General features: G+C 38.6%; 1 protein-coding gene across 9 annotated transcripts in view; it reads right to left on the bottom strand.

Annotated features, from left to right (window-relative positions):
* ARB2A (ARB2 cotranscriptional regulator A) overlaps positions 1-27381 on the bottom strand; it is a 381447-nt gene that overhangs the window by 319503 nt on the left and 34563 nt on the right. For 6 of the 9 annotated variants that reach the window (XM_059694111.1, XM_059694114.1, XM_059694108.1 and 3 more), the window contains exons 2-4: positions 27192-27315; positions 16936-17037; positions 11051-11151 (exon numbers count right to left, since the gene is read on the bottom strand). In XM_059694111.1, coding sequence (XP_059550094.1) covers positions 11051-11151; positions 16936-17037; positions 27192-27297 — 309 coding nt within the window. In that variant the 5' untranslated portion in view covers positions 27298-27315. Of the gene's footprint in view, positions 1-11050; positions 11152-16935; positions 17038-27191; positions 27316-27381 lie in introns of those variants that run through there. The other 3 variants (XM_059694115.1, XM_059694113.1, XM_059694112.1) reach the window with 3 other exon arrangements.

Below are 27381 nucleotides of genomic sequence, written 5' to 3'. Positions count from 1 at the left end.
ATAAAAAAATTCCCTCCTTCATTTATATAAGTGTAGGAATGCATTACACCTTATATTTCAATCTCACATTTGGATTTGTGGATATTTTTCCCTATTAAATTTGTATACACAATGAAGTCTTTTAAAAAGTAGATTACTATAATGTCAAATTGTCCCGTTTTACAAAAAAAAAAAATACACATTTGAAATCAGCACAAAGATAGAATCAGAAGGTATGAGAGTGAAATCATTTACAGAGAAAAACAGAAGACCAAAAACTGAGCCTTGACAATCTAACATTAAGGGGCCAATAAAAGGAGTTGCAAAGGAGATGGAGAATGAGTGTTCACAGAGGTAAGAAGAAAACCAGAAACTACCGTAACATGGGAGCATACTTAGGATAGTATTTTGAGAAAAACAAATCCCAATGTCAAATGTTGCTAAGCAAGCAAACAAAACAAGGACTAAAAATCATTAAGATGAGAGAGACTTATGCATGCTTCAATGCTGACTGGAAAAAGGCAGTACAGAAAGTGTGATGGAAAATGAAGGGGAGCAAATAACTGATAGAAGTCACAGGAAAATTGGACACATCAAAATAGAATAAAAGAGAAAGAGAAGCTAGGTAAATTTCTTTTTTTGTTATTTCCCAGAGAATTATTTATGTGCACATTGCATATTACTTTAAATCCTATGATATCGACTATAATTTTGGGGGTAACTGTGGCAATTAACAAAATATTATCAAAACATATACCTACTTCTCATTCCCACTTCCAGTAGCTAACATGCATGGCCTTTACCATCACACTTACATGAAACAACTTACAAGGTGTAAACGGTCAGAACGCAAAAAAGGGAAATATCAACTTACAGTTCACATTTAATATAGGTAACTGCCTACTTATAAAAGAGATTAGGTCCTGAAGATCTATGTATAGATGACATTTTGTATATAAAAATGCTTCAGGGATAACTTTATTAATAAAAGAAAAATCATAGCCTAAATATTTTAAAAATGAAAAATAATGCAATTAGATAGCATATAACAAATTTTATTCCTTTAAAATTTATCACAAAATTTATGCAAATTGAACCCAGCTGAACCCTAATAACTCACTTAGCTTTATAACACACTGTCTTAAATCTCTGAGCGAGGAGGAGTGGACACTCACTTCAGCAGGCTGAGGCCAGTCTGTTGCTCTGTGAGGCACAGGAGTTACTGACAGAGGCAATAACATGATTTTTAGCAAATGGTTGCTGCAACAGGACAATTATCTTCATGCAAATGCCTTTTTCTTGATATAAGAAAAGAGTTATCTTCATATGGGAAGGATTCTAATTTATATTTGTTGTTTTGCCACAGATTACCTGAATTCACCAGTTTACTGTCATTATTTGGGTAATAATTTGGTTGGTAAATTCAGCGAAGTCCAAGGGCTGCTCCACATTCCAAAAGATAAACATTAATTTTATCTTTCTAGGTTTTTCCCCATAAAAATAAACAAACAACAAATATATACATTTACTTCCCCTCCTTTCTCACACAAAAGGGAAAATGCATCTATAATTTTGTAAATATTGGCTTTTCCCCACCACTACATTCCAACCAGCAACATGTGAGAGTTCCTTTCTCTCTATGGCTTCATCTACACCAAGTGTGCTTGCTGTCAAGCTTATCGATTTTTGTCAGCATGACAGGTGAGAAATGTTATTTCAGTATATTCTTCATTAACATGTCTTCTATAATTAGTGTAGACATCTTTTTGTATATTTAAAGGCTATGTGCATTTCTTCTTAACAGCTTGTTTGTGCTTATTGCCCACTGGTGGAGATTTTTGTTTGTTTGATTTCATCTTTTTCTTTTCAATTTTTAGAAGAGATGGTAATCTTTGGCAGCTTCCTAACTATCTGATATGACAAAATATTCCAGGTTCATGTCATTTCTTTCTTGGCCCAGATTGAAACCCAACATTTCTCCAAAGAACTTAGGTTGCTTTAATGGGAAGTAGTATTTCAAAATCACAATCATCGATAGTGGGTTGGTATTTCAAAACTATAGTCAGTGCTACTGAAGGGTTGATAGGTGTTATTTCATTTTCTGCATTTAAATCTCTGATCCAGCCGAAACCGGTTTGGCCAGGGGATAGAGCGTCGGCCTGCGGACTGAGGGGTCCCGGGTTCGATTCCGGTCAAGGGCATGTACCTGGGTTGTGGGCACTTCCCCAGTGGGGGATGTGCAGGAGGCAGCTGATCGATGTTTCTCTCTCATCGATGTTTCTGACTCTCTATCTCTCTCTCTTCCTCTCTGTAAAAAATCAATAAAATATATTAAAAAAAAAATAAAAAAAAAATAAATCTCTGATCCATTTGGAGTTCATTCTGGTATACATTGTGATATATAGTCAAATTTTATATTCTAGTGTATAACTATCATCTATCCATTACTTAAAGTTCCTTTTCCTCCAATGATTTATGACTGCATCATAACATAAACTATATTTCAATGTGTATTTGAGCTTTTTGGACTTTTTATTCTGTTCAATTGGTCTGTGTGTCTGTTCATAAGTCAATGCTACTTTGTTTTTAAAGAGGCTCACAATTTTTCTCAATTGGGTTTTCTCATTATTTCAATGACTATTTCTTCAATTCTAAGATGTCTAATTACTAATACCATCCTGGATATAGTACCCAACTTGTAGGATTGGATGCGAGAGAGATGGAAGTCAAGGAGATTGCTAACCAACTCTGGACCAGTGGTCATTTCTTTGTTTCTAACATAGAGAGATAAATTTTGCCAGTAATAATAAGTAGATAGAGAGAAATGGGAGAGGAAAAACAATAAATTAAACCTCCATAATGTTAATAACAAAGGTAAATTAGAAATCTTACATAGTAAAATTCTATCTTCATTCTTGCTTCTAATATTTGCTGGGCACATTAAAGAAAATAAAATATCACATGTATGCATCTTACTTATTACTCCTTGTAACAGTACAGAAAATTTTATCCGCATTTTACAGTGGAGGTTCAGAAATATATTGTTTTAAGTCAAACAGATGGTGACTGAGACAAAAGTAAGACCGGATTTCCTAATGGCCAGCCCTTTGTTTCTATTACATAATAAGACATGTGAATCACACATTATATGAAGGCATTAATTATACACTGATAATCACATTATATGAAAATATTTGAATATTAAAATAATGATCACTATAAGAACCTTTAAGACACCACTGGCCTATATTCTTCAACAAATTCCATTTTTTAAAGTGTAACATTTTAAAATAATTTTCTATTTTACAAAACATATTACTAATTCAGGTTCAGAGAAAAAAAGTATGTCCTTAGTTCTTTTTATAAGTGTGATACTCTCCATAAAGAAAGAGCCAGCTTATCGGACTACCAAATCACTGCTATTCTCTTAAGCACACTGACAACTGCTTCTAACAGAGGTACTCAAGTTAAATATAAAAAGAAATGCAAAGACCCAAATTAGGCAAGAAAATCAAATCTCTCTTCCATTAGAACATCTGCAGAATTATAAATTCTCTAATAGTAATTCAGTATTGACATGAAAGAGTTGAGAAAATTTTGCAAGTTACATGTAGAGTTTTTACCATTCTATTTACTACTTAACCTAATAGCCTTTCTAGTTTTTCTGATTTAGTCTACCAGAAACATTCTCTAGCATTCAACCCCAATATATATATACACACTGAAGACTTCTATTTTCAAAATTACCCATTCATACCACTCCTGCCTCTTTCAACTGATAGAATCTTTCTAAATTTAGAGAAATTATACAAACTTATTAAAGGCTGCATGTTTTTATCGAGCTATATGTAGATAGTAAAAAATATAGATACAGATTAGCAAGAGCATTTTTTTTTACTATAAAAATGTAACTATGTGAATATAAACAGTATTCTTTTATGTAGTTACTAGGGGCCCAGTGCACGAAATTCATGCACTGGGTGTGTGTGTGGGGGGGGGGAGTGTCCCTCAGCCCAGCCTGCCCCCTCTCACATACTGGGAGCCCTCAGGCGTTGACCCCCATCACCCTCCAATCGCAGGATCGGCCCCTTGCCCAGGCCTGACGCCTCTGGCCTAGGCGTCCGGCCCGGGCAGCAGGGACCCGCAGCTGCAGCGGCCCCACGATCGTGGGCTTCGCTTTAGGCCCAGGCAAGGGACCCCTAGCTCCCGGGACTGCCAGCTTCGACCGTGCCCAGCTCCCATCGCTGGCTCCACTCCTACTTCCTGCTATCACTGGCCAGGGCGGAAAAGGCACCTGATTCTCTGATCATGGCTGGGGGGCAGGGCAAAGGCGGCCCCAGGGCCGCCTTTGCCCTGCCCCCCAGCTCTTAGCTCCCCGCTGGGTTTCCGATCACTGTCAGTGGCAGGGGGCTTCTTCCTGCTTTCCCTTTCGCCTCCCTGCATTGTGCCTACATATGCAAATTAACCACCATCTTGTTGGCAGTTAACTGCCAATCTTAGTTGGCAGTTAATTTGCATATAGCCCTGATTAGCCAATGAAAAGGGTAGCTCGTACGCCAATTACCATTTTTCTCTTTTATTAGTGTTGATGGCACTATATTCTAAAAACAATGTGACATCTAAGTTTATTTTACTTACACAATAAATTAAATTTACATAGGAATGATAGAGCATTTCAGGAGCAAGTCTTAAAAACAATTTCTGCTGAATAACTGCTATAATAATCTCCTTAAGAGAGAAATAAACATAAATTAAACAGCAGATGTGAAACATACAGGGTTGGGCAAAAGTAGGTTTACAGTTGTGAGTACAGAAACAGAGTGTATTCTTGTATCATTGTTTATTAATTATTGTATTATTTTCCACACCAACAACTGTAAACCTACCTTTGCCCAAACCTACAGTAGCTCTCAATTGAAGACAAAATATAATTTGATTTAGTAGGCAAACACTATGAAAACAGAAGGGGTTTTGTTTAGATTCCTGGGTAAAGTGAAAATATTTTTCCTCTAAATTTCAATCTTATGCATATCAAAAGCTGTTTATTAAGGCAGTCTCCCAGGTGATAAACTCAAATTTGCACTATCTTCTGAATTCTGCCCTATCCATCAAGGAGGAGCAGGAGGTTTTCAGTGCTTCTTATGTCCAGGACATGGTGACATGCTTTCTATAGGTTCTTGCTTAACTAGAGATATTATTGGTAATATAAGTACTAAATTATTTGCAGAAACTAAATACAAAGGTTTATTTGTTTTTAAGAACTGTGAGCTGTTATATAAGAACTTACATATTCTTAAGTTCATAAATCTACAGTTTGACTATGAAGGTTAAAATTTTTCCAAAAGAATATGCCACAAATAGAGTCTATTTTTTATAAATAATTTTAATCAGCAGAGCTTTAGGAGTCTGAAACTTTTAGAACTTAAATGGGAATTAGAATAAAATAATTAAAATGATTTAGCTTTACAAGTAGAAAAATTATCATTAACAAATCATTTTCCTTCCTTCCAATAAGAAAATTTACATATCTTTATGTTTAAATTCCTAACATTAAAAAATTCCCTAAAAAATCCATAGATCCAGAATGTGTACTAAACAGTTTATATATCTGTATCATACTCATTTTATTTTCAACAACTATCATATAAATAGTATTCTGATACAGAAAATTTTCCCAAACTGCTGAAAGATATGCATAAACAGTACTATAATACAGAATGAAATACCTTAAGAAAAATAAAGCAAACATATCTTTGGTTTACTAGCATTATTTTTTAAATTCTATTTTCTTATTTATTTTTAATTTGATTTTTACTATTAGTAAATGGCATTCATCTTTAATTTTCTTTTTTGGGAAGAAGACAAGATAGGAAGAAAAAGATATGAGAAGAAAGGAAACTGAGCAGAGAGAAAGACTATAGCAGAGGAGATGAGGGGAGGTTTCTTAAAGGAGGAGACATCTGAGCCATAACCTGAAGGCAGGTGGAGGAAGGAGGATCATGAACAAGGGAAGAAGGGTATCTCAAAGAGAGAAAACAGCGTAAGAAAAGTACAAGGTGCAAATGAAGGATAATAAGGGGTTAAATCTAACTTGAAACTTCAAGGCACATTAGGATGTGGATTTTAAGGAATATGGATGAAAAGGCAGGTCCACAAATGCATTAAATCCCAGTATAATGAACCAAAAATAAATTCACTGTAGTGAAAATTGTGTCATTACTCGTAAATAACTAGAACTTGTATATCTAGCACCTAACATGTAAGAAATTAAATTCAATTTATTTTTTTAATTCAATTTAATAATCAACTCTTGACAGTGAAATTAGCAATGAGAACAAGTATTTCAAATAACACATGGAAGCAAGATGACATGCAACAAATGTTATAACAACCGGACTTCCTTCTCCAACCCTTGGGTCTTTTATTGTGCTCACTTTTATTGTGCTAATTTTGGGGAATAAGGGGGATTGGTACATAAAACACAGGGGTCCAATGATCTAAATTTGAAAAATATTGCATTGAAAGTTAAATCTTGCAATGTTGTGTGATCACTTGGGGCCAATGTGATCATGAACACAAGTGTAAATGCAGGCAGAGGAGGTAGAAATCTAGGCAATGCAGAATATTTTATATATGTAGTCATTAAAGCGAAAACTTAAAATATTTTTATTGTCATGGAATAAGGTCCACCAAAAATAAATTTGTGATTCTCCCTCTGTCCAAAACTTAGATAGGAGGTCCTAGGAGAAAGGAATCATGTATACATGGTATGATCTAATCAAGATTTTGCTATACATGATGTTGGATGACATAGGTTAAAGGAAAAAAGATGCAGATGCCGAGAAGGACAAGGTGTATTTGGAGAACAGAACCTGTCCACAAGAACAAGGGTCCATGGCTTACGGAAAACAGTAAAATGTAAGCCCCATTAAAAACCAATAACAACCCTAGTCTTCTTTAACACCATAAGTATGAATATTCTATGATAAAGACACTACCAGTTTGCAGCATATGATTATTGAAATCAAGGAAAACGGGAAAACTTTTTTTATGTGCAGCAGAAATTATTAAGGGCATTAAATATAATTAAGTAATAAATGTAGTAGAACAATGTCTAAACTATGAAGGGCCTAACATTTTACCCCACTTGGAAGCTAACAAGTTAACCTCTATAGTTGCATGGATCTTGACAGAAGACACTAAACTCCTGGGTCAGAGACATAGAACTTTATTACTCAGAAAACAGCAGGCAGCATGAGCTTCATGTTTTCATCGGTTCCTCTCTTTTTTTAAAATATATTTTATTTATTTTTTACAGAGAGGAAGGGAGAGGGATAGAGAGCTAGAAACATCAATGAAAGAGAAACATCAATCAGCTGCCTCCTGCACACCCCCTACTGAGGATGTGCCCACAACCAAGGTACATGCCCTTGACTGGAATCGAACCTGGGACCCTTCAGTCCACAGGCCGACGCTCTATCCACTGAGCCAAACTGGTTTGGGCATCTTTTTTTTTTTTTAATATATATTTTTATTGATTTCAGAGAGAAAGGGAGAGGGAGAGAGATAGAAACATCAATGATAAGAATCACTGATCGGCTACCTCCTGCAAGCCCCGCACTGGGGACTGAGCCCACAAGCAGGGCATGTGCCCCTGACCAGAATCAAACCCAGGACCCTTCAGTCCGCAGTCCAACACTCTCTCCACCAAGTGAAACCGGCTAGGGCTTCATCGTTTCCTCTTGCCCCCCAAATCCCACATGGGCAATATGGATAGGCTGAGGGTAGAAGCTGCATACAGTGGTACTGTATCACAGCTGAGGAACCTCAAGCTCACAAAGACCAATCTTACTAGGATAAGGGGGCTGGTTGCTAGCAAACCTGCCCACTCATTGCTTCCAGTGTAGGAAGGGAAGAACATTATTTTTAGTACTTCAGATGGCAACTAAGTCTGCCCTCAGCCTTGGACAAGGAAACGATCTGTCTTCTAAGATTGTTTCCTATACAAACACCCTCAAAAAGTCCAGAACAAAAGCTGTCAGTACCTGTGCTCAGAGACATGTAAAAATGCAAGAAACTTACAGAGGATTGTTTCCTAGCAAACATAGATTAAGTTTCATATGTTCTTATGCTCTTGTTTAACTAAGTAATCCATTTTGACTACTTTATTAAGGAGCCAAAGAAAAATAGAGCAATGTCAGCTTTCCTTAGAGAAGTAAAATAGTAGTCTACTTATCCACACTAGTATGCATTTTTACTAAAAATACTTAATATGACAGGATAAGTAAAACTTTTAGCTTTAACAAAACATTCACCTTAATGACAAATGATATTTTCAAAGGTTTCAACTAGCAGTACCATGTGAAGTACCTAATGGTTACAAGGCCTGATGCTTTATCAAGCCCAAAGTAAGTAGGTTAGACACAATTTGTTAGCAAAATATCAATCTTCTTCAAATAGATAAACACTTTAAAAAATATTTTTATTGAGGAGTAATTGACAAATATAATTGGATATATTTGAAGTGTACAACATGATGAACTGATATACATATCAATGTAGGATGATTAGCAAGATCAAGAAAATTAACATACCCATCACCTCATAGCTAACAGGTAACTCTTTTTTTTTTCTTTTGGTAAGCACTTAAAGAGTACTTACTACTCCTGGAACAGCAGAGATTCATCTTCTTAAAACACTTTTAAAATACGGCATTATGGGGAGACAACCAAGATGGCCGCATAGGTAAACACCTGAATTTGCTGCCACGCACAACCACATTAAAACTACAACTAAAAGACAAAATGAACACCATCCAGAACCACGGGAAGGCTGGCTGAGTGGAAATTCTACAACTAGAAGGAAAGAGAAAAGTGCACTGAGTCCAGTAGGAGCTGCAGAGGTGTGGAAGTGTGGAGGTACAGAAGTGCGCAAAAGGGGCTGGCAGCTGGGTATGCTGTTGTCTTTTTCAATCGGGAGGGAGAAACAAGCTCCCAACTGCTCTGAACTCCAGTACCGGGCAAGAATTTGGGGACCCAGACTCATACTGAGAGAAACTGGACTGTCTGGTATCGGGCAGGAACGTGAGGACGGCTTTCTCACAGAGTTGCTTGCAACAGTCATTGTTCCTGCACGGGGCCGCGGGACACAGACCCCCGGGACCTATCCAAGGCAGAGCAGACTGGCAGCCATTGTGGTTTGCTCCACACCGGTGATTCCCTGAGACCCTGCCCCACCCAATTTACAACCCCACCCAAGCTGTGTGCAGAGGCTTTTGCATATGATGGCTTGGCCTTTCTCTGCCTAAAAACCTAGGCAGACTCAGTGAGCACCAAAGCCCCACTGAAGCAAGTCCTGCCCAATAAGGGTGTCTCCAGCACAGAAGTTCTCCCATTGTAGACACAACTGGTCCTCACAGCCAATTGGCCTGGAGGTCAATTCCACCCAGTGATACCAACAGCAATCAAGCCTTAATTACAACAAAACTGTGCACACAGCCCACAAAGAGGTGCACCAAGAGTGTCCACCTCTGGTAATTAGGAAGGCTGAGCCACTGGGTCCTATAGGACACCTAGCACACAAAGCCACTCTATCAACACAGGGAAGCATAAATAATGCGGAGACAAAGAAACAGGTCACAAATGACAGAAATGGAGGAAAGCAAACTACTGGATATAGAGTTCAAAACCACGGTTATAAGGTTACTCAAGAATCTTCTAGAAACCTCCAAGAAATATAGTGAGACCCTCAAGGATATGAAAAAGGACCAATTAGAAATTAAGCATACACTGACTGAAATAAAGAATAATATACAGAAATCCAACAGCAGACTAGAAGATCCCAAGAATCAAGTCAAAGATTTGAAATATAAAGAAGCAAAAAACACCCAACCAGAAAAGCAAAAGGAAAAAAGAATACAAAAATATGAAGATCGTGCAAGGAGTCTCTGGGACAACTTCAAGCGTATCAACATTCAAATCATAGAGGTACCAGAAGAAGAGAGAGAGCAAGATATTGAAAACCTATTTGAAGAAATAATGACAGAAAACTTCGCCTACCTGGTGAAAGAAATAGACTTACAAGTCCAGGAAGTGCAAAGAACTCCAAACAAAAGGAATCCAAAGAGGACCACACCAAGACACATCATAATTAAAATGCCAAAGGCAAAAGGCAAAGAGAGAATCTTAAAAGCAGCAAGAGAAAAACAGTTAGTTACCTACAAGGGAGTACCCATACGACTGTCAGCTGCTTTCTCAACAGAAACTATGCAGGCCAGAAGGGAGTGGCAAGAAATATTCAAAGTGATGAATAGCAAGAACCTACTACCAAGATTACTCTACGCAGCAAAGCTATCATTTAGAATTGAAGGTCAGATAAAGAGCTTCACAGATAAGAAAAAGCTAAAGGAGTTCATCATAACCAAACCAGTATTATATGAAATGCTTAAGTGTATTCTTTAAGAGGAAGAAGAAGAAGAAGGTAAAGATAAAAATTATGAACAACAAAGTGAAAACAAATATATATCTATCAACAAGTGAATCTAAAATTCAAGTGAATAAAAAATCTGACGAACAGAATAAACTGGTGAATAGAATAGGATCAGAGGCATAGAAAGGGAGTGGACTGATAATTCTCAGGGGGGAAGGGAGTGTGGGGCGTGCAGTAAGAGACTGGACAAAAATCGTACACCTATGGACAAGAACAGTGCGGGGGAGGGGTAAGAGCAGGGGGTGGGTTAGAAACCAGGTAGATAGGAGCTATGGGGGGAAAAAGAGGAACAACTGTAATAATCTGAACAATAAAGATTTATTAACAGAAAAAAAAATTGGCATTGTGTTCTAATATAATGACTCACTACAAAATATTAAGGTCACAGGAAGAATCTGTATGTAGAACAACAAACTTTTAAACTGAGAATGTATTTCTAACAACCATTAAAAATAACCTAAAAATATAATCTAACAAAATATTTTTGTAGAACAAGTCCATAAACTACTTCAACTTTAAAACTTTTATTTGGACTATTCAAAATTTGAAAAATATACGGTAGACTTTGTATATATGACCATACCTCTCCTAGAGCTTCGTATCTTTTCTGATTCCATCTGTGCAAGTCTTCTCTGTAGTTAAAAACAAATGGTTCCCCAGTTTTTATGTGTCTTAACTGTCCCTCTAGAAGATAAACAAACAATATTGCTATGATTCAGAGTACATGCATAATAATATCAAAAGTACAGCTAATGTCTGATTAAAAATTTAAAAGAACTTTCTCAGAACTGTTTCATTTTTTTTCATTAGATTTTCTCTTTAAATATCAGTATGATACAAACATATAAATACACTAAAAGAATGGCTCCAAGCACTCAAATGCTATGATTTTTTATCTTCATTTTCTAATCTAAAGTAAAGTAACAGTATTTGAGGACCCACAATATATAAAATACCAGTTCTTAAGCTTACAGGCTACCTGAAGAGTAAAAGCATAGGTATGAAAAAGAAGTTAAACAAGAAGGAAGTTAAGTTAATAATCTAAACACTGCCACAGGCAATTTATGTAGTCAAGTCTAAGATGAGTTTGGATTCATTTGAAGGATTGCTATAGGCTAGAATATGTTCAGAAGGTTTTGGTGAGATTTCTCAACTAGGCTTTGAAATATGGGATGAATTTCAAAGAAAAATGGAGAGAGGAAGTGAGTGAGCCAATACTGGCTTGGACCGTCAAGGCAGACTCACTCAATTGAGAGCTTTTACTGATAATCAATAACTTTACTAATAATTTCAAGGGTATAAGTGACCAAGAGGAGCAGACAAAACAGGGAGAGAGATCTCAAAGAGCCTGGGAATTTCTTCCCAGGCCCTTTCCTCTCAGTGGACAGCACTCTCTGGTCCAGAATAGGTGAAGTCTCTATGTGGGTCATACAGCTTACCTTACACATTGGTGAGCATTTAGTTACATAAATACTTCCATTTTATGTGCCACAGAGTGGTACTGCTATGTAATATTCTTCAAAGAAGCACACCTCACAGATCCATAGATTAAAGGTTTGTGTACCATAAGCAACACCAAATGAGTTATCCTGCTGAGTTTATTCCATGGAGAAGGACTCTCTTCATAGCAAACACTAGTCTGTATTCACTAAAAGATTAAATTATCAGCATGTTGTCAAGGAGAAAAGAGCAGGCCACCTGTCTTCTTTATTTCCCTAATATTCCCCTGGAAATCAGAAGAGAAATAGACCACAGGCCAATTGCTTTAACTCCCCCTGGTTCCCAGCAACGTAAACAAAATTCTGAAAAATGGACAGCAATTCAAATAACAGGAAACAACTCAGTTTAATAGAAACAAAAGGAATATTGAGGCAAATACTATGATTTCACACTATTAACACATGTTGGGATCAAATAGTAGAAGGCCCAAATTACTGGGCTTGGACTTTGTCCTAAGAGTAGTGAGACACAAGAAGAGGTTTAGAGGCAGAAGAGGAACATGACCAAGATGAGTGCAGTTAGTATATGATTTTTATCCAATGAGGGCATGCAGGAGTGGAGAAAGACTTGAAAGTTATGGCACTAAAACTGAACCCAGGAAATATACTACTCCAAGTAAAACTACTTCACTATTTTTATGTATCAATTTTACCTCACATAAAAATGGATATTTTTAATATATAAAATAAAGGTTAATCCTTTATCATAAAGTTCTTTTTAGTACTCTTGACATGAGACACTACACTGAATCACTATCATATTCTTTATGTCATATGATGTCGTAAAAATAGATGTATCTATGGTTTGCTTTCTAGGAAAGGGAAATTCCCATATAAAATATCAATACAAGTAGATTGATGACACCTACAAGTTTAACAATTGTGATTTTGACTAAAGCAGCCTTAAAGGTACAAGACATAGTAATGTGTAACAGAAATCTGAAGTGTATTTTCTGAGAGACTACTGTGTGAAAGAGAACTGACTTACCTAGCTGGTAAGTCAATTTAACAGACCACTTTCATCAACATCTCAAAGAGAAGTTTTTTTGTTTTATTTATTAATTCTCTACTCATTTTGGACATAATACTTCTCATAATGTAATAAAGATCTTGGTTCTTTAGGAAAAAATAAGCCCCAACAAAGAGCTAACTGTTAGCATTAGTGTTAAAAGTGAAAAGAAGATAAAGATGGGGGGAAAAAAGTGAGTTTTCTTATCCAGAAAAGCAATCAGTATCACTTTTGTTATAGTGGTATCTGCAAATTTGGCATTTCTCAAAGGTTTAGAAAATATCTCCATTAATTGTCAAAGGTCTGATTTAGGACACTGGAGCTCAGGGTCCTCTAAAATCAGCTGTAAAGTTTCATATGTATACACAAAAGTGCATTATTCTAAGAAATGCATACATATTTTTTATCAGATTAATGGTAGTCTAGGAACTAAAATAGGGTATCACTGGTCTAAATAAATCAAACAATTGAAAATATATAGGATACTTTCTGTAGTAAGAGTTTAATAAATATCCTATACTAGAGGCCCGGTGCACAAAATCTGTGCACAGGGGTGGAGGGTGTGTCCCTCAGCCCAGCCTGCACCCTCTTCAATCTGGGAGTTGGACATCCCTCTCACAATCCAGGACTGTTGGCTCCCAACTGCTCGCCTGCCTGTCTGCCTGATTGCCCCTAACCACTTCTGCCTGCCAGCCTGATCACCCCCTAACCACTCCCCTGCCAGCCTGGTCGACACCTAACTGCTCCCCTGCTGGCCCGATTGCCCCTAACTGCCCTCCCCTGATGGCCTGGTCACCCCTAACTGCCCTCCCCTGCAGACCTGGTCCACCCCAACTGCCCTCCCCTGCAGGCCTGGTCCACCCCAACTGCCCTCCCCTGCAGGCCTGGTTCCCCCACAACTGCCCTCCCTTGCAGGCCCGGTCCCTCCCAACTGTCCTCCCCTACGGGCCATCTTGTGTCCACATGGGGACAGCCATCTTGTGTGTTGGAATGATAGTCAATTTGCATATTACCTCTTTATTGGAATAAAGAGGTAATATGCAAGTTGACTGTCATGCCCTCGCACAAGATGGATGCCCCCATGTGGTCAAAAAATGGCTGCCCCCATGTGGTCACAAGACAGCCACCACAAGATGGCCGGCAGGGTAGGGCAGTTAGGGGTGACCGGGCTGGCAGGGGAGGGCAGTTGGGAGCAACGAGGCTGGCAGGGGAGGGCAGTTGGGGGCAACCAGGCCGGCAGGGGAGGGCAGTTGGGAGCGATTGGGCTAGCAGGAGAGAGCAGTTGGGGATGACCAGGCTGGCAGGGGAGCAGTCAGGAGTGATCGGCCAGCAAGGGGGAGCAGTTGGGGACGACCAGGTCTATAGAAGAGGGAGGGCAGTTGGGGAGGACCAGGCCTGCAGGAAAGGGCAGTTAGGGGTGACCAGGCTTGCAGGGGAGGACAGTTGGGGGGGACTAGGCCTGCAGGGGAGGGAGGGCAGTTCAGGGGGACCAGGCCTGCAGGGGAAGGCAGTTAGGGGTGACCAGGCCTGCAGAGGAGGGCAGTTGGGGGCGACCAGGACGGCAGGGGAGGGCAGTTAGGGACAACCAGGCCGGCAGGGGAGAGCAGTTAGGCGTCAATCAGGCTGGCAGGGGAGTGGTTAGGGGGTGATCAGGCTGGCAGGCAGAAGCGGTTAGGGGCAATCAGGCAGGTAGGCAGGCGAGTGATTAGGAGCCAGCAGTCCCAGATTGTGAGAGGGATGTCCAACTGCAGATTTAGGCCCTGTGGGATCAGGCCTAAACGGGCAGTCGGACATCCCCCGAAGGGGTCCCAGATTTGAGAGGTTGCAGGCTGGGCTGAGGGACATCCCCCCCGCCTCCCCCCCCCTCCAGTGCACAAATTTCATGCACCGGGCCTCTAGCCAGATATAATGAAAGACAAGATTCAAACTTGAACAGTCTACAAACAAGTACAATTACTTTTTGGTGATACAAAAGTGTGTTCCTCATAATACTGCACTAGGGCCTAGGGAGTGTGGGTGAGGGTAAAAAGGGGAAAACCTTCACCTTCTTCATCATCCAAAGCAAAGACATTTCAGCTGGGCCTTATATAATTACAACCAGAGAATGGCTAAGAAGACATCTTAAACCCAAGGAGCATTTAAACAGGCACAGTGATTTGAAAGAACATGTATCAGTTTGACTCAGAAGAAAGAATATCTTCCCTTTTGCTTAGAGTGAGCCTTGTTTCCAAATTTTACTTTTATCCAATTAAGAATTTTAAAATCCTTTAGAAAAATTTAGCAGCTTCTCCAGTCAGGTAATTAAAGTTTCATTTTGAGGCTTTCATAAGAGTTTTTGTCCTTATAAACCTAAAAAAGAAGTCCCCAAAGATACTAAGTTGGACTTAACCTTTTAGGGATTTAATATTGAGACCGAGTTTACTGTTTTCAAATCCTCACCTCAAATGCTACCTAATCTGTAATAACATTACCGTTCAAGTAAAAACTGTGTTATTAATCCAATGAATCATAAGTTTTTGTTCAAAAACATTCTTGCAATCTATGGTGTGTTCCTCTAAGTTCCAAGTGCAAAGTTTACTTAATTTAGAATTTAACTAATAGACTTTGAAATAAGAATGTTGCCTGAAAAAAGTCATAGAAAACTGAGTAGTATGCTTTAAAATATCATCACAGATAATCACTGCCAGTCACTTCATTTTAAATAATATGTGAAACAGTAGCATATGTTTATATAATACTAGAGGCCCGGTGCACAAAAATTTGTGCGCTCGAGGGGGTCCCTTAGCCTGGCCTATGCCCTCTCGCAGTCGGGGCCTCTCGGGGGATGTCCATCTGCTGGGTTAGGCCTGATTCCCGAGGGATCGTGCCTAAGCTGGCAGTCAGACATCTCTCTGACAGCCCGGGAGCCCTCGGGGGATGTCCACTCGCCAGCGGGGAGCAGACCTAAGTTGCAGTCGGACATCCTTAGCGCTGCTGAGGAGGCAGGAGAGGCTCCCACCACCACTGCTATACTGGTAGCCATCAGCCTGGCTTGTATCTAAGCAGAGCTGTCCCTGTGGGAGCACACTGACCACCAGGGCGGCATCTCCTGCATTGAGTGTCTGCCCCCTGGTGGTCAGTGTGTGTCATAGTTACCAGTCATTCCCAGTTGTTCTGCTGTTAGGGTCAATTTGCATATTACCCTTTTATTATATAGGATAGAGGTCTGGTGCACAGGTGGGGGCTGGCTGGTTTGCCCTGAATGGTGTCCCAGATCAGGGTAGGGGTCCTGCTGGGGTGCCTGGCCAGCCTGGGTGAGGGGCTGAGGGCCGTTTTGAGGCCTGCCACACCCCCTTCAGGGTGAGGGGTCCCCACTGGGGTGCCTGGCCAGCCTGGGTGAGGGGCTGATGGATGTTTTCAGGCTGGTCAAGCCCCCCGGTGACCCAAGCTCCCAGCCTGTCCTTTTTTTATTTTTTTTTAAGCAGGTATCTGGGATTTATTTATCTTCTATAATTGAAACTTTGTAGCCTTGAGCAGAGCTCAGGGCCAGCCAGGGCAGGCAAGAAACTTGGCTTCCTCCATCGCCGGGGGCAACCCAAGCCTCCTGCTCACTCCAGCTCCGTGGCCATCACCATCTTTGTGACGAAGTGAGGGAGTGACAGAGTGATGGTTAATTTGCAATATTACTTTTTTATTAGATAGGATAATTGGGAATTCCAATTGGATACTAGGAAGTTGAATGCTCACAGTTGAAATATATAAGCTGAATCTAATTCATGTCCATTGGTTTAAGTGACTTCACAATTTATGGGAAATCATGACTTGGTTCTTTTAATTAAGTGAAGAATTTTGCCATGAAAGTATTTCTGAAAAGAAATACATAAAACATTTATGCTGGCACATAAAAGTAGCAAATAACATCTGTCCTGTAATTCTATCAGCATTGTTAAATAAATATTGTATGTAGCATACACCACTTACTTTCATTAAAAGCATATTCAAATCCTTCCAGGGTATCAGGAAAATCAAGAGGTGGTTCATCTTTTTTCATTAGTTCATCCAAATCTATCCTAGACAATAAATCTAGAAAAAAAAATGACAATAAATTTACTTATATTCATTTTCATAGTTAATATTATCTTTTAAGTTCTTTTAAGTATTCTTTTGTTCTATTTTATTACTTTTAGATGTTGCCATAACTGACAATACCGTTAAGTTTTTTAGTTCCCAGATTGCTATATTATAATGAAGTAAATATCAACATAACCTAAGCACTTTCAAAATCAGCCATGAGCAAACTATGGCCCGTGGGCTGGATCCGGCCCGTTTGAAATGAATAAAACTAAAAAAAAAAAAAAAAAAAAAAAAAAAGACCGTACCCTTTTATGTAATGATGTTTACTTTGAATTTATATTAGTTCACACAAACACTCCATCCATGCTTTTGTTCCGGCCCTCCGGTCCAGTTTAAGAACCCATTGTGGCCCTCGAGTCAAAAAGTTTGCCCACCCCTGTTCAAAATTATAATCCTCAAAAGAATCACAAATCACATCCTAAGCACCATGATAGTAAATTATTAACTTCTTCACTTCAAAATACACTGCTATTAATCTATACTTTATTAATCTCCTTTTACTGTTTTCAAACTTTCAGATATTAATGACTTCTAAAAGGTAACTACATTTTAAATATAAATTAAACTACTGGTATGGATAAGAAAATTTATAAATCCAAATAGTGGCAATACTGCTTATTATTTAATTTTAGGAGAAAATTACAGTATTTTAAAAAATGGTAACTGAAAAATTGGTAAACACAAAGCAGTTTTTATTCTTCACATTATTTGATTTGATATGATCTAGAAATTTGCCAGGAAGGTGTTTTTTATAAACATTTTATTTTGGAATCATCTTAGATTTACAGAAAAGTTGAAAGATCATACAGATAGTATACATATACCCTTCGCACAGTTTTCCCTATCATTAACATCCTACATTACAACAGCACATTTATCAAAACGAAGACACCAATGTTGGTACATTACTATCAACTAAGCCCAGTTATTATTATTCATCATTTTTCCATATTGTCCATCTGCTATTTCAGGACTCCAGCCAGTATACTACACTAGATGTAGTCATCATGTCTCTCCTATCTCCTCTGGTCTGTGACTGTTTTTAGTCTTTGCTTCTTTTCTGTGGTATTGACTGTTTTAAGGAGTACAGATCGAGTATTTTGTAGAATGACCCTGGATTTAAATTTGTCTGTATTATCTTGTGACTAAACTAGGGTTACAAGTTTTTGGAAAGAATGTCACAGAGATAAACTGCCCTTCTCATCATATCACTGAGGTGTAAATCTTCATCAGCTGATTAACGTAATGTTTACCAGTCTTCTTCACGATGAAGCCACTGTTTTTCCATTTTTACAGTCTATTCTTGTAAGTGACTAAGTCTAGCCCACTCTCAAAAGCGAAGAGGAGGAATTATGCTCTATCTCCTGGAGAAAAGAACATGTGCAAACATTATTTGTAATTCTTTTGTACGGAAGTTTGTCTTTCTTCATCTATTTACATATTTATTTAATCATTTATTTGCTATTTATTATATACTTTGAGTTATAATTCAATACTACATCATTTACTTTGTTGCTCAAATTGTTACAGTGTTGGCCACTCATGCTCTTTCTGCTGGCTCTCATATCCCTTTGATGTACATGATTCCATCTTTTTAGTTTTTTTGAGCATTTCCTTACTTTTTGCTACTACAAGATGTTCTAGGCTTATCTTGTGTTTTCCCTCCCCAGCCCTAGAATCAGTGTGTCAGCAAGCATTTAATGCAATTTTTTTGGCTCATGTTATGGGATGAGGCAAATTGCTCACTCACTATAAGTAATCATAGAGTCATATTGAAATTCAGAAAAATAAAAAGATAAACTTCAAATTTATTCAGTTCCAGAAAGTTGTGGGGTTTTTTTTTAAGTTTAAGTTTTGAGATTTTTCATTCTAACTCTAGTTCCTGATGAGAAAAAGTTCCTTGGATACGTAGTAAAACAAACCAGTTCCTTTTTCTATAAAAGAAGTATCTCAGAAGTAACACTTTATTTCTGTTCTCACAGGGATATAACAAACCCATCTGTATGGCTCATCAAAATATGTTAGAGAGAAAAAAAATTGTCTACCTCAATTCTCTAGTCTCTCTGTAAGACATAAAGGTAAGCCAACAAAAAACTTGCAAAAAGAATCAGTGTTTGGTACTCTTCAAACTGCTATATCAAATAAACCTCAATTTACTCAAAAATATACCATCTTCAACATGCAAACAAAAATAATTTGCAAACTCTCTAATAAAATTGAAATATTACATTATATGCATACCAAGCTGAAATATGCTGACAAATTACTGATTCATTAGTAAAGGTGGGAAAACCATGTAATCTGTACAAAGCTGAGTAAAATGGAACAGTTTTTAATGTCAAAAATTGGCTTGGAGTAGCTACAAAATTCTCACTTTTCTTCTTCCAATGAGTTGAGGTTTTGGGACAAAATCATATTCTTTCTCTTTACAGTCATTTCCACAGTGCAAAACGCAGAAACCTTTTAAGCAGGCACACAGAAACCAGTCAATATATAAGCAAACGTATTATGTCTAATAGCCATTTTCTCTATCAGGTTAGAACCTAAAATGACACCTAACATCTATATATAATTTTAAAGATTTCGCTACTTCACCTCAGTTGATCATCACAATCCTATAAAATAGTAGTGCGTATTATCTTCATTGCCTTTCAGCTCACAGAAGTAAAATGGATTGTCCAAAATTATACCTTAACTAGTGACCCGGTGCACAGATTCGTGCACACTGAAAGGAAATCAATTAGAAGGTTGCCAGCAGAATGGTACTGGGCAAGATGGGCCAGACACGCCCTGGAGCCAACCTCCCATGGTCCCTCCCCGGTATCTGAAGAGTGAGTAGGGTCCCTCCAGCAGGTGGGGGTCCCTTAGCCTGCCCTGTGGGGATTAGGCCAAAACTGGCTTTCCGGCATCCCCCAAGGGGCCCCAGAGTGTGAGAGGGCACTCTGCAAAGTTGTTGTTGTACAGGGTGTGGAAGGCAAATACAAGTGTGCAGTAAACCAGATTCGGGGCTGACAGTGCCCCAGCAACAACATAACCCACGGCCGAAGGTGGAAAAAGTGGAATCGCACGGCCCGGCCCGGCGAAGAATCGGGCCCCCTCCTCTCTGGTTTTGGGGTGTATCACCCGAGAACTGCCACTACCAAGTCACTGCAGCTTGGCAGCTCCTGTGTTGAGCAACTGCTCCCTGGTGGTCAGTGCACATCATAGTGACCGGTCAGATGGTCGATCACTTAGCATTTTAGCCTTTGATAGATAGATAGATAGATAGATAGATAGATAGATAGATAGATAGAAGAAAGAGAGAGAGAGAGAGAGAGAGGAAGGAAGGAAGGAAGGAAGGAAGGAAGGAAGGAAGGAAGGAAGGAAGGAAGGAAGGAAGGAAGGAAGGAAGGAAGGAAGGAAGGAAGAAAAGTGGGCTTAGTAAAATAAATATATTTCCCAATACCTAACTTATTGCTCTTTCAAAATCACCATTTATTCTACGTGCCATATCAACTCTAAAATATTCTTCCCCTCTCTTCATTGCCTTATAAAGATAAATATAGTTATAAATATAGAAATATATTTTTACTTTGCTCAAAATGTTCCTTTGAATGATAAAATGAACAACTAAATAAATAGGCATTCCTCAAACTTCTCTGTCCACAAGAGAAGCAAATACACTTTTTATTTCATTAACATTGAGGAAACACAAAGGTGAAGTCTTCCAGATGCTATCATGATAGATCTCAGAGGCCTGTGGGCCTCTACTGGGTTTACCCTACAAGAACAGGGCAGTCTTCATAGCAGCATTCCTGAACACAGACTACTCTTCATACAACCAAAGCAGTGTTGGAAAGCATCAAATGATGAATTCTGATTTGAATTGAATTCATCTGGAAAGGAATTGTCAGAGACTATTTTTCTGCTTTGTAAAAAGAAACCAATACTGTATAGTTGTATTTTACACAGAGAGACTAATTCCACAGAATTAGGTAAAATTCAAGCATAATAAAACATTTACATTGAAAACCTCTTCAATCACCTATAAAATACAGTACAAGTAAACCCATATAACCTAAGCATGCATCAGATGTGACACAACTTTTTTTTTGTTTTCTAAAACATGTCTCTGGTGATTAAAATGATTCAGCAACTAGAATTCTAAGCTTCAACTAAGCATATGCAATAACTGGATAAAAATACCATTTGATACCCAAAAGACTTGAAAACAGACACTCAAACAAATGTTTGTACATTATGTTCATAAAAGCATTATTCACAATAGCCAAAAGGTGGGAACAACCCAAGCTAAATGGTGTGGTGATTAATTTTATGTGTCAACTTGACTGGGTCATGGGGTGCCCACATATTTGATTAAATATTATTCTGAGTATGTTCGTGAAGGTGGTTCTGAATAAGATTAACATTTGAATCTATAGATTGAGTAAAGCAAATTGCCTCTCTCCTATTTGGATGAACATGATCTGATCCATTGAAGGCCTGAACAGAACAAAAACTTATACAAACAGAAATCCAGGGAACATGTGTGGGAATGAATATTAAGGGTGTTGGATAATGGTGGAAGGAATAATCAGGTCATATTTATTTATAAAGGCTTACCAAGCACAGATTCTGTATTTAATGCTGCAGCTTGAGGAGTTAGGAAGGGCTCTAACAGTTTCATTGGTTGGTTTAAACATGAGCCAAAAATTGGCCAACAGTGAGTGGGGTTTGCTATGGTTTAATGTAGAGGAAGCAATTCAAAGGTTTAGGGAGATAGGAATATTAAAGTGGATTTATCATTGAAGATCTACTCACCCTGGAAAGGTCCAGGAGACATACCTTAAACCACTACTATGAGAAATAAATCTGTGAGAACCCTGGCATCCTTAAAAAGCTATGTGATGACTTCTTTTACGCTACACCTTACAGTGGGAACTAAAGTCACTGAATTAAGAAACATAAATGAAATGGGAGTAATTGGTTCATAGGGTGGCAGCAGCCAAGTGGGATCACTCTACCACCAGAGGCAAGTTGGACTTGGTTACCGTAATGGACAGCGGAGTCAGAGCAGCAATCAGAATAATCTGACTCACACAGACCTATGGCATTGGCTAGTTGAGCATATTGTTCCTAGAAATAAGACAGGAAGCCTGCTAAATTCTTACTTGATACGTATAAGCAGAAAAGTTCTAGGTCAAATGAACAAAGCCTAACCTAAACAAAAACAGTCATAATCAGTTCCCAGACTTAAGCCAGTGTACAGACCCAGAACCTCTTGGGAGGAGGCCCTCTTAAAAAGAATGACCTTAAGAAATGACCCAGGTACACTGTCAAAAATTGCACTGCTAAGCTTTCTCCCATCCTCCCCCAAAGGGAACAATGGCCTTTTACCAGGGTAACTGCACTGGGAAAAAGAAATAACCAGACCTTTCAGAGACTTACGGACACTGGCTCTGAAATAAAGCTGATTCCAGGAAACCCAAAAGGTCACTGTGATTCATCATCAGAGTAGGGGTTGATGGAAGACAGGTGTTTAATGGAGTTTTCGCTCAGATTCATCTCACAGTGGGTTCCTAAACTCACTGTGATTATTTCCCCAGTTCCAGAATCATTATTTGACAGAATCCCCACATTGGTTCCCTGATCTGTAGAATTAAGGCTATTGCAGGAAAGGCCAAGTGAAAGCCCTTAAACTGTCTTTACCTAGGAAAACTAAACCAAAAGAAGTATGACTTTCCAGGTATTTCAGAGATTAATGTCACCATCAAGGACTTGAAGAATGCAAGGGTGATGATTCCTACCACATCCCCATTCAATTCACCTATCTGGACTGTCCAGAAGACAGATGGAACTTGGAGAATGACAGTGAGTTATCGTTAAGCTTAAACAGATGGTGACTTCAAATGTAGCTTCTATACTAGATGTAATTTCATTGCTTGAGCAAATTAATACATCTCTGGGAACTGGTATGCAACTACTGATCTGGCAAATGCCTTTTTTTCCATCTCTGTCAATAACACCCACTAGAAACCATTTGCTTTCAGTTGGCAAGGCCAACAACATACCTTTGCTGTCCTACCTCAGGGATATACTGACTCTCCAGTTGTAAGTCATAATTTAGTTTGCTTGATCTTGATCACCTTTCCCTTCAATATGATTATCACGCTGGTCCAATACATTAATGACATTATACTGATTGGACCTAGTAAGCAAAAAGTAACAATCTAGAGTTACTGACAAGACATTTGCATGTCAGAGGGTGAGAAATAAATCTGACAAAAATTCAGGGGCTTTCTATTCCAGTCTAATTTCTAGGGGTCCAATGATGTGGGTGATGATGTGAGTCATGTCAACATATCTCTGCTAAAGTGAAGGATAAGTTGTTGCAACTGGCCTTTCCTACAAATAAAAAAGAGGCACAATGCCTAACAGGTATCTTTGGACGTTGGAGGCAACATAGTCCTCATTGGGTGTGTTACCCTGGGCCATTTAGCCAAAATGTTGCTACTTTTGAGTGGTGCCCAGAATAAGAGAAAGCTCTGCAACTGTGTACGCTGCTCTGCTACTTGAGCCATATAAGCCAGCAGATCCAATGGTGTCAGTGGCCGATCAGGACGCTGTCTGGAATCTTTGGCAGAAGCCTCTTGAAGAATCAAAGCATAGCCTTTAAGGATTTGGGGGCAAAGTCGTGACATCCACTGTAGATAACTATTCTCCTTTTAAGAAACAGCTGGTAGTCTGCTACTGGGCCTTTGTAGAGACTGAATGCTTAATCATGGGCTAAGTGAACAAATGCCTATGGTCATCAACTCCTACTGCACTGCCTTTTATCTATCAGCATGAATTCCTCATGGAAAGTTCCTACCATCAACTGGCTTCCTACCCAAACTCAGGTCTGGTTTATAGGTAGTTCTGCAGTATATTCAAGCACCACTCAAAAGTGGACAGCTGAAACACTACAGCCCCTTTCTAGGGCATCCCTGAAGGACAGTGATGAAGGGAAATCCTCCCAATGAGCAGAACTGAGAGCTGTGCACCTGGCTTTTAGTTTGCTTGGAAAAAGATATGGCCAGACATGTGATTATATATTGATTCATATTCTGTGGTCAATGGTTTGGCTGGATGGTCAGGGAACTTGGAATGAACATGATTGGAAAATTGGTGACAAGGAAATATGGAGAAGAGGTATGTGAACAGACATCTCTGAATGGGCAACAAATTTAAAGATATTTCTTTCCAAAGTGAATGTTCAATAAAATATTTTAAAAATTAACTGGCTAGAGTGATCCATTCTGTAGACACTAGTCATTCTATTTCCCCAGCCACCCATTATAGCCAGTATTCATAGGTCTAGAAATTAAGGGTGAACAATGGGTGCGGCACCACTCACTATTGCCACTAGTCTATGAAAAAAAAATGTCCACTCTGACCATTCTTATTCAAAATAGTAGTGAAAGTCCTAGCCAGCACAAAAAAGCAAAAAAGAAAATAAAAGACATATAGATTGGCAAGAAAGAAATAAAACTGTCCAATTTGTAAATGACAAAGAAAAGCCCAAGGAATCTACCAAAACAACTCATAGAACTAAGTGACATCAGCAAAGTCATAGGATATAATATCAACAAACAAAACTTAGTTATATTCCCATAAACTATCAGTAAACATGTGGCAACTGAAATTAAAAACACAATTTATAATCATTCTAAAGAATTAAAACTTAAGTATCCTATATAATAAAGAGGTGATATGCAAATTAACCCTCACACCCTCACAAGGTGGCTGCCTATATATACTGCTTGTGTAAGTATAAATTGGAACACCAAATTTTCACATTACAATGTAAGGCTGAAGATGCTCAAAATCTATCTATGTGGAAACGCAGGAAATCTATTTTTCTGAGTGTACTGGTCATTCCTGAAGCATACAAGCATGCAGTCAAACCTTCCAGAGGGTTGACTACAGCTGTCTCCAATTCCTCTCTTCCAATTCTCTACACAGATTCTCGAATATGCTTTCATTTTCAACAATTCACTGAAACAGCTTTTTGTGAAGATTACCAATGATGTCCAAACTGTCAAATCCAAGAGTATACTAGTATTCTCAGTCCTCACCTAGCCTGACTCATCATCATGACTAAATTAATGATTCCCATAATCTTCATTTAAGGTTCAGGACCTCTCTCTTGCTCCTGGTTCTCAGCCTATCTTGCTAGAGATTCATTTTCAGACTCTTTAGCAGGTTCCTCCTTATCTTCCTGACCCTAAGGTTGAGATGCCCCAGGGCTGAAACTTCAGATGTGTTCTCTTTTCTGGCTACACTGATATTCTTGGTGATGTCAATCATGATCATAACTTTAAATATTGCCCAAACCGGTTTGGCTCAGTGGATAGAGCGTCGGCCTGCGGACTGAAAGGTCCCAGGTTCGATTCTGGTCAAGGGCATGTACCTTGGTTGCAGGCATATCCCCAGTGGGGAGTGTGCAGGAGGCAACTGATCGATGTTTCTCTCTCATCGATGTTTCTAACTCCCTATCCCTCTTCCTTTCTCTCTGTAAAAAATCAATAAAATATATTTAAATATTATCTCTACATTAATGATTCCCAAAACTATTATTCTAAACCACATGCTCTCCCATACTCCACACTCAACTTCTCCACCTTCATGTTTAAGGGGCATCTTAGTTTAATACATATAAAAGCTAACTCTTATTTCCCATTACAACCACTTTCACTGCAACCAGGTTTTTCCAATTTTCTTAATATAATTAATAGCACCTATCTTAAAGCTATTTAGGCCAAGAGCCTTCAAAGTTATCTTTGTTTTTTTACATCTCATGTCTAATCCAACAACAAATTCTGTCATGTCATCTCTTCCTTCAAAACATAACCAGAATCTGTCCATTCTTTATCATCCTAATCAAAGACCTCACATTTGTGAGGAGAAAGCAATGGAAAGCCATTTGCCATTTTTGTAGATGAGAGCTAGTTACACCATCCCTTTGATAGATCATTTGCATTAAAAGCAGGGACAAGGTAAGTCAACTGGTTGCTTTATCTTATGTATGCTTTAGGATTTCATGAAAAGAGATAAAAGAAGGCAGTAAAAGAGGTTCTTGAAGTATCTTTATCATCCAGGCCAGCGTTGCAGAGTAGGACAGCAGCTAGATATTCAGAGAAGTGGCCAAAGCCAAGACAGTCTGGTACATATTCAGCAGGGGCATCTCCTACATAGCATCTTGAAGACCAGATAGACTCCATGCTGAATGGAGTAAAAAAGACTTTTACCTAGCCTGACTCATCATCATGACTAAATTAATGATTCCCATAATCTTCATTTAAGGTTCAGGACCTCTCTCTTGCTCCTGGTTCTCAGCCTATCTTGCTAGAGATTCATTTTCAGACTCTTTAGCGGGTTCCTCCCGCTAAAAGAGACTTTTATCAGCTGGCATAGTTGGCATCTCAACATTTAGAAAACCCAAGATATATTTTTTCTACTACCAAACAAAGTAACTGTGAAACCTTGCACAAGTTACTCAGATAATCTGATCTTGGGCAAGTCACTAGACAGTGAGACTGAAATATATGAAGAAAACTTACAGGCCCATAATGAATACTTCTTTTAGAGGTAAAATTATTTTAGATAGCAGGTTTATTTTTTTTTTAAGTCTAGAACTCAAAAATTCCAAAAAATGTCTAAGGCAGATTCCTTCTGAGGTGTTAACACGAAGGGCCTCTCATAATATATCCCTAGTGCCAATGCCACAAAGATAAAATGCAGAATTAGGCAGATCACTATCCTAAATTAGTAGGACATTGAGAACAACAAAAATATGATAAGGTCACTACCTGTAGTTTAGTTTTTACCATAAATTTATATGGCCTTGAATAAGAAAAGCATTAAGAATTCTGGCTGTAAAATTACTTGATTCTATGATTTATTTGCTGAGTACAGACTATATCTCAGACACTGAGATAGTTGCTGTAGGGACACAAATAATTACAAATAGATTAAGTACTGTTTTTATTTTAGAACTGAAATAAACAGCAGGTCACCTAAATATTCCTATACCTTCATCAGGCACAATGAAAATATCCTAAAAAAGCAATTTAAGTATGTACCTTTCAGTGCTGTAGTCTTTTCTTTTTCATCTGGACCTCCCTGCTGGATTTGTGCCATGCTTATCCAAATTGGGCACAAAATTAAAGAGCTCAAGGAAATAGACATCAATCTTCAGAAGACAGTCTAGAATGAATGAAAGCAATAAATTAAGCTCTACTCAATCCTGCCTACTCCATGAGAACTTCCTTG

The sequence above is a fragment of the Myotis daubentonii genome, chromosome 4 (genome assembly GCF_963259705.1).
Source record: "Myotis daubentonii chromosome 4, mMyoDau2.1, whole genome shotgun sequence".
NCBI lineage: Eukaryota > Metazoa > Chordata > Mammalia > Chiroptera > Vespertilionidae > Myotis > Myotis daubentonii.
This window is presented reverse-complemented; position numbering and strand designations above follow the sequence as displayed.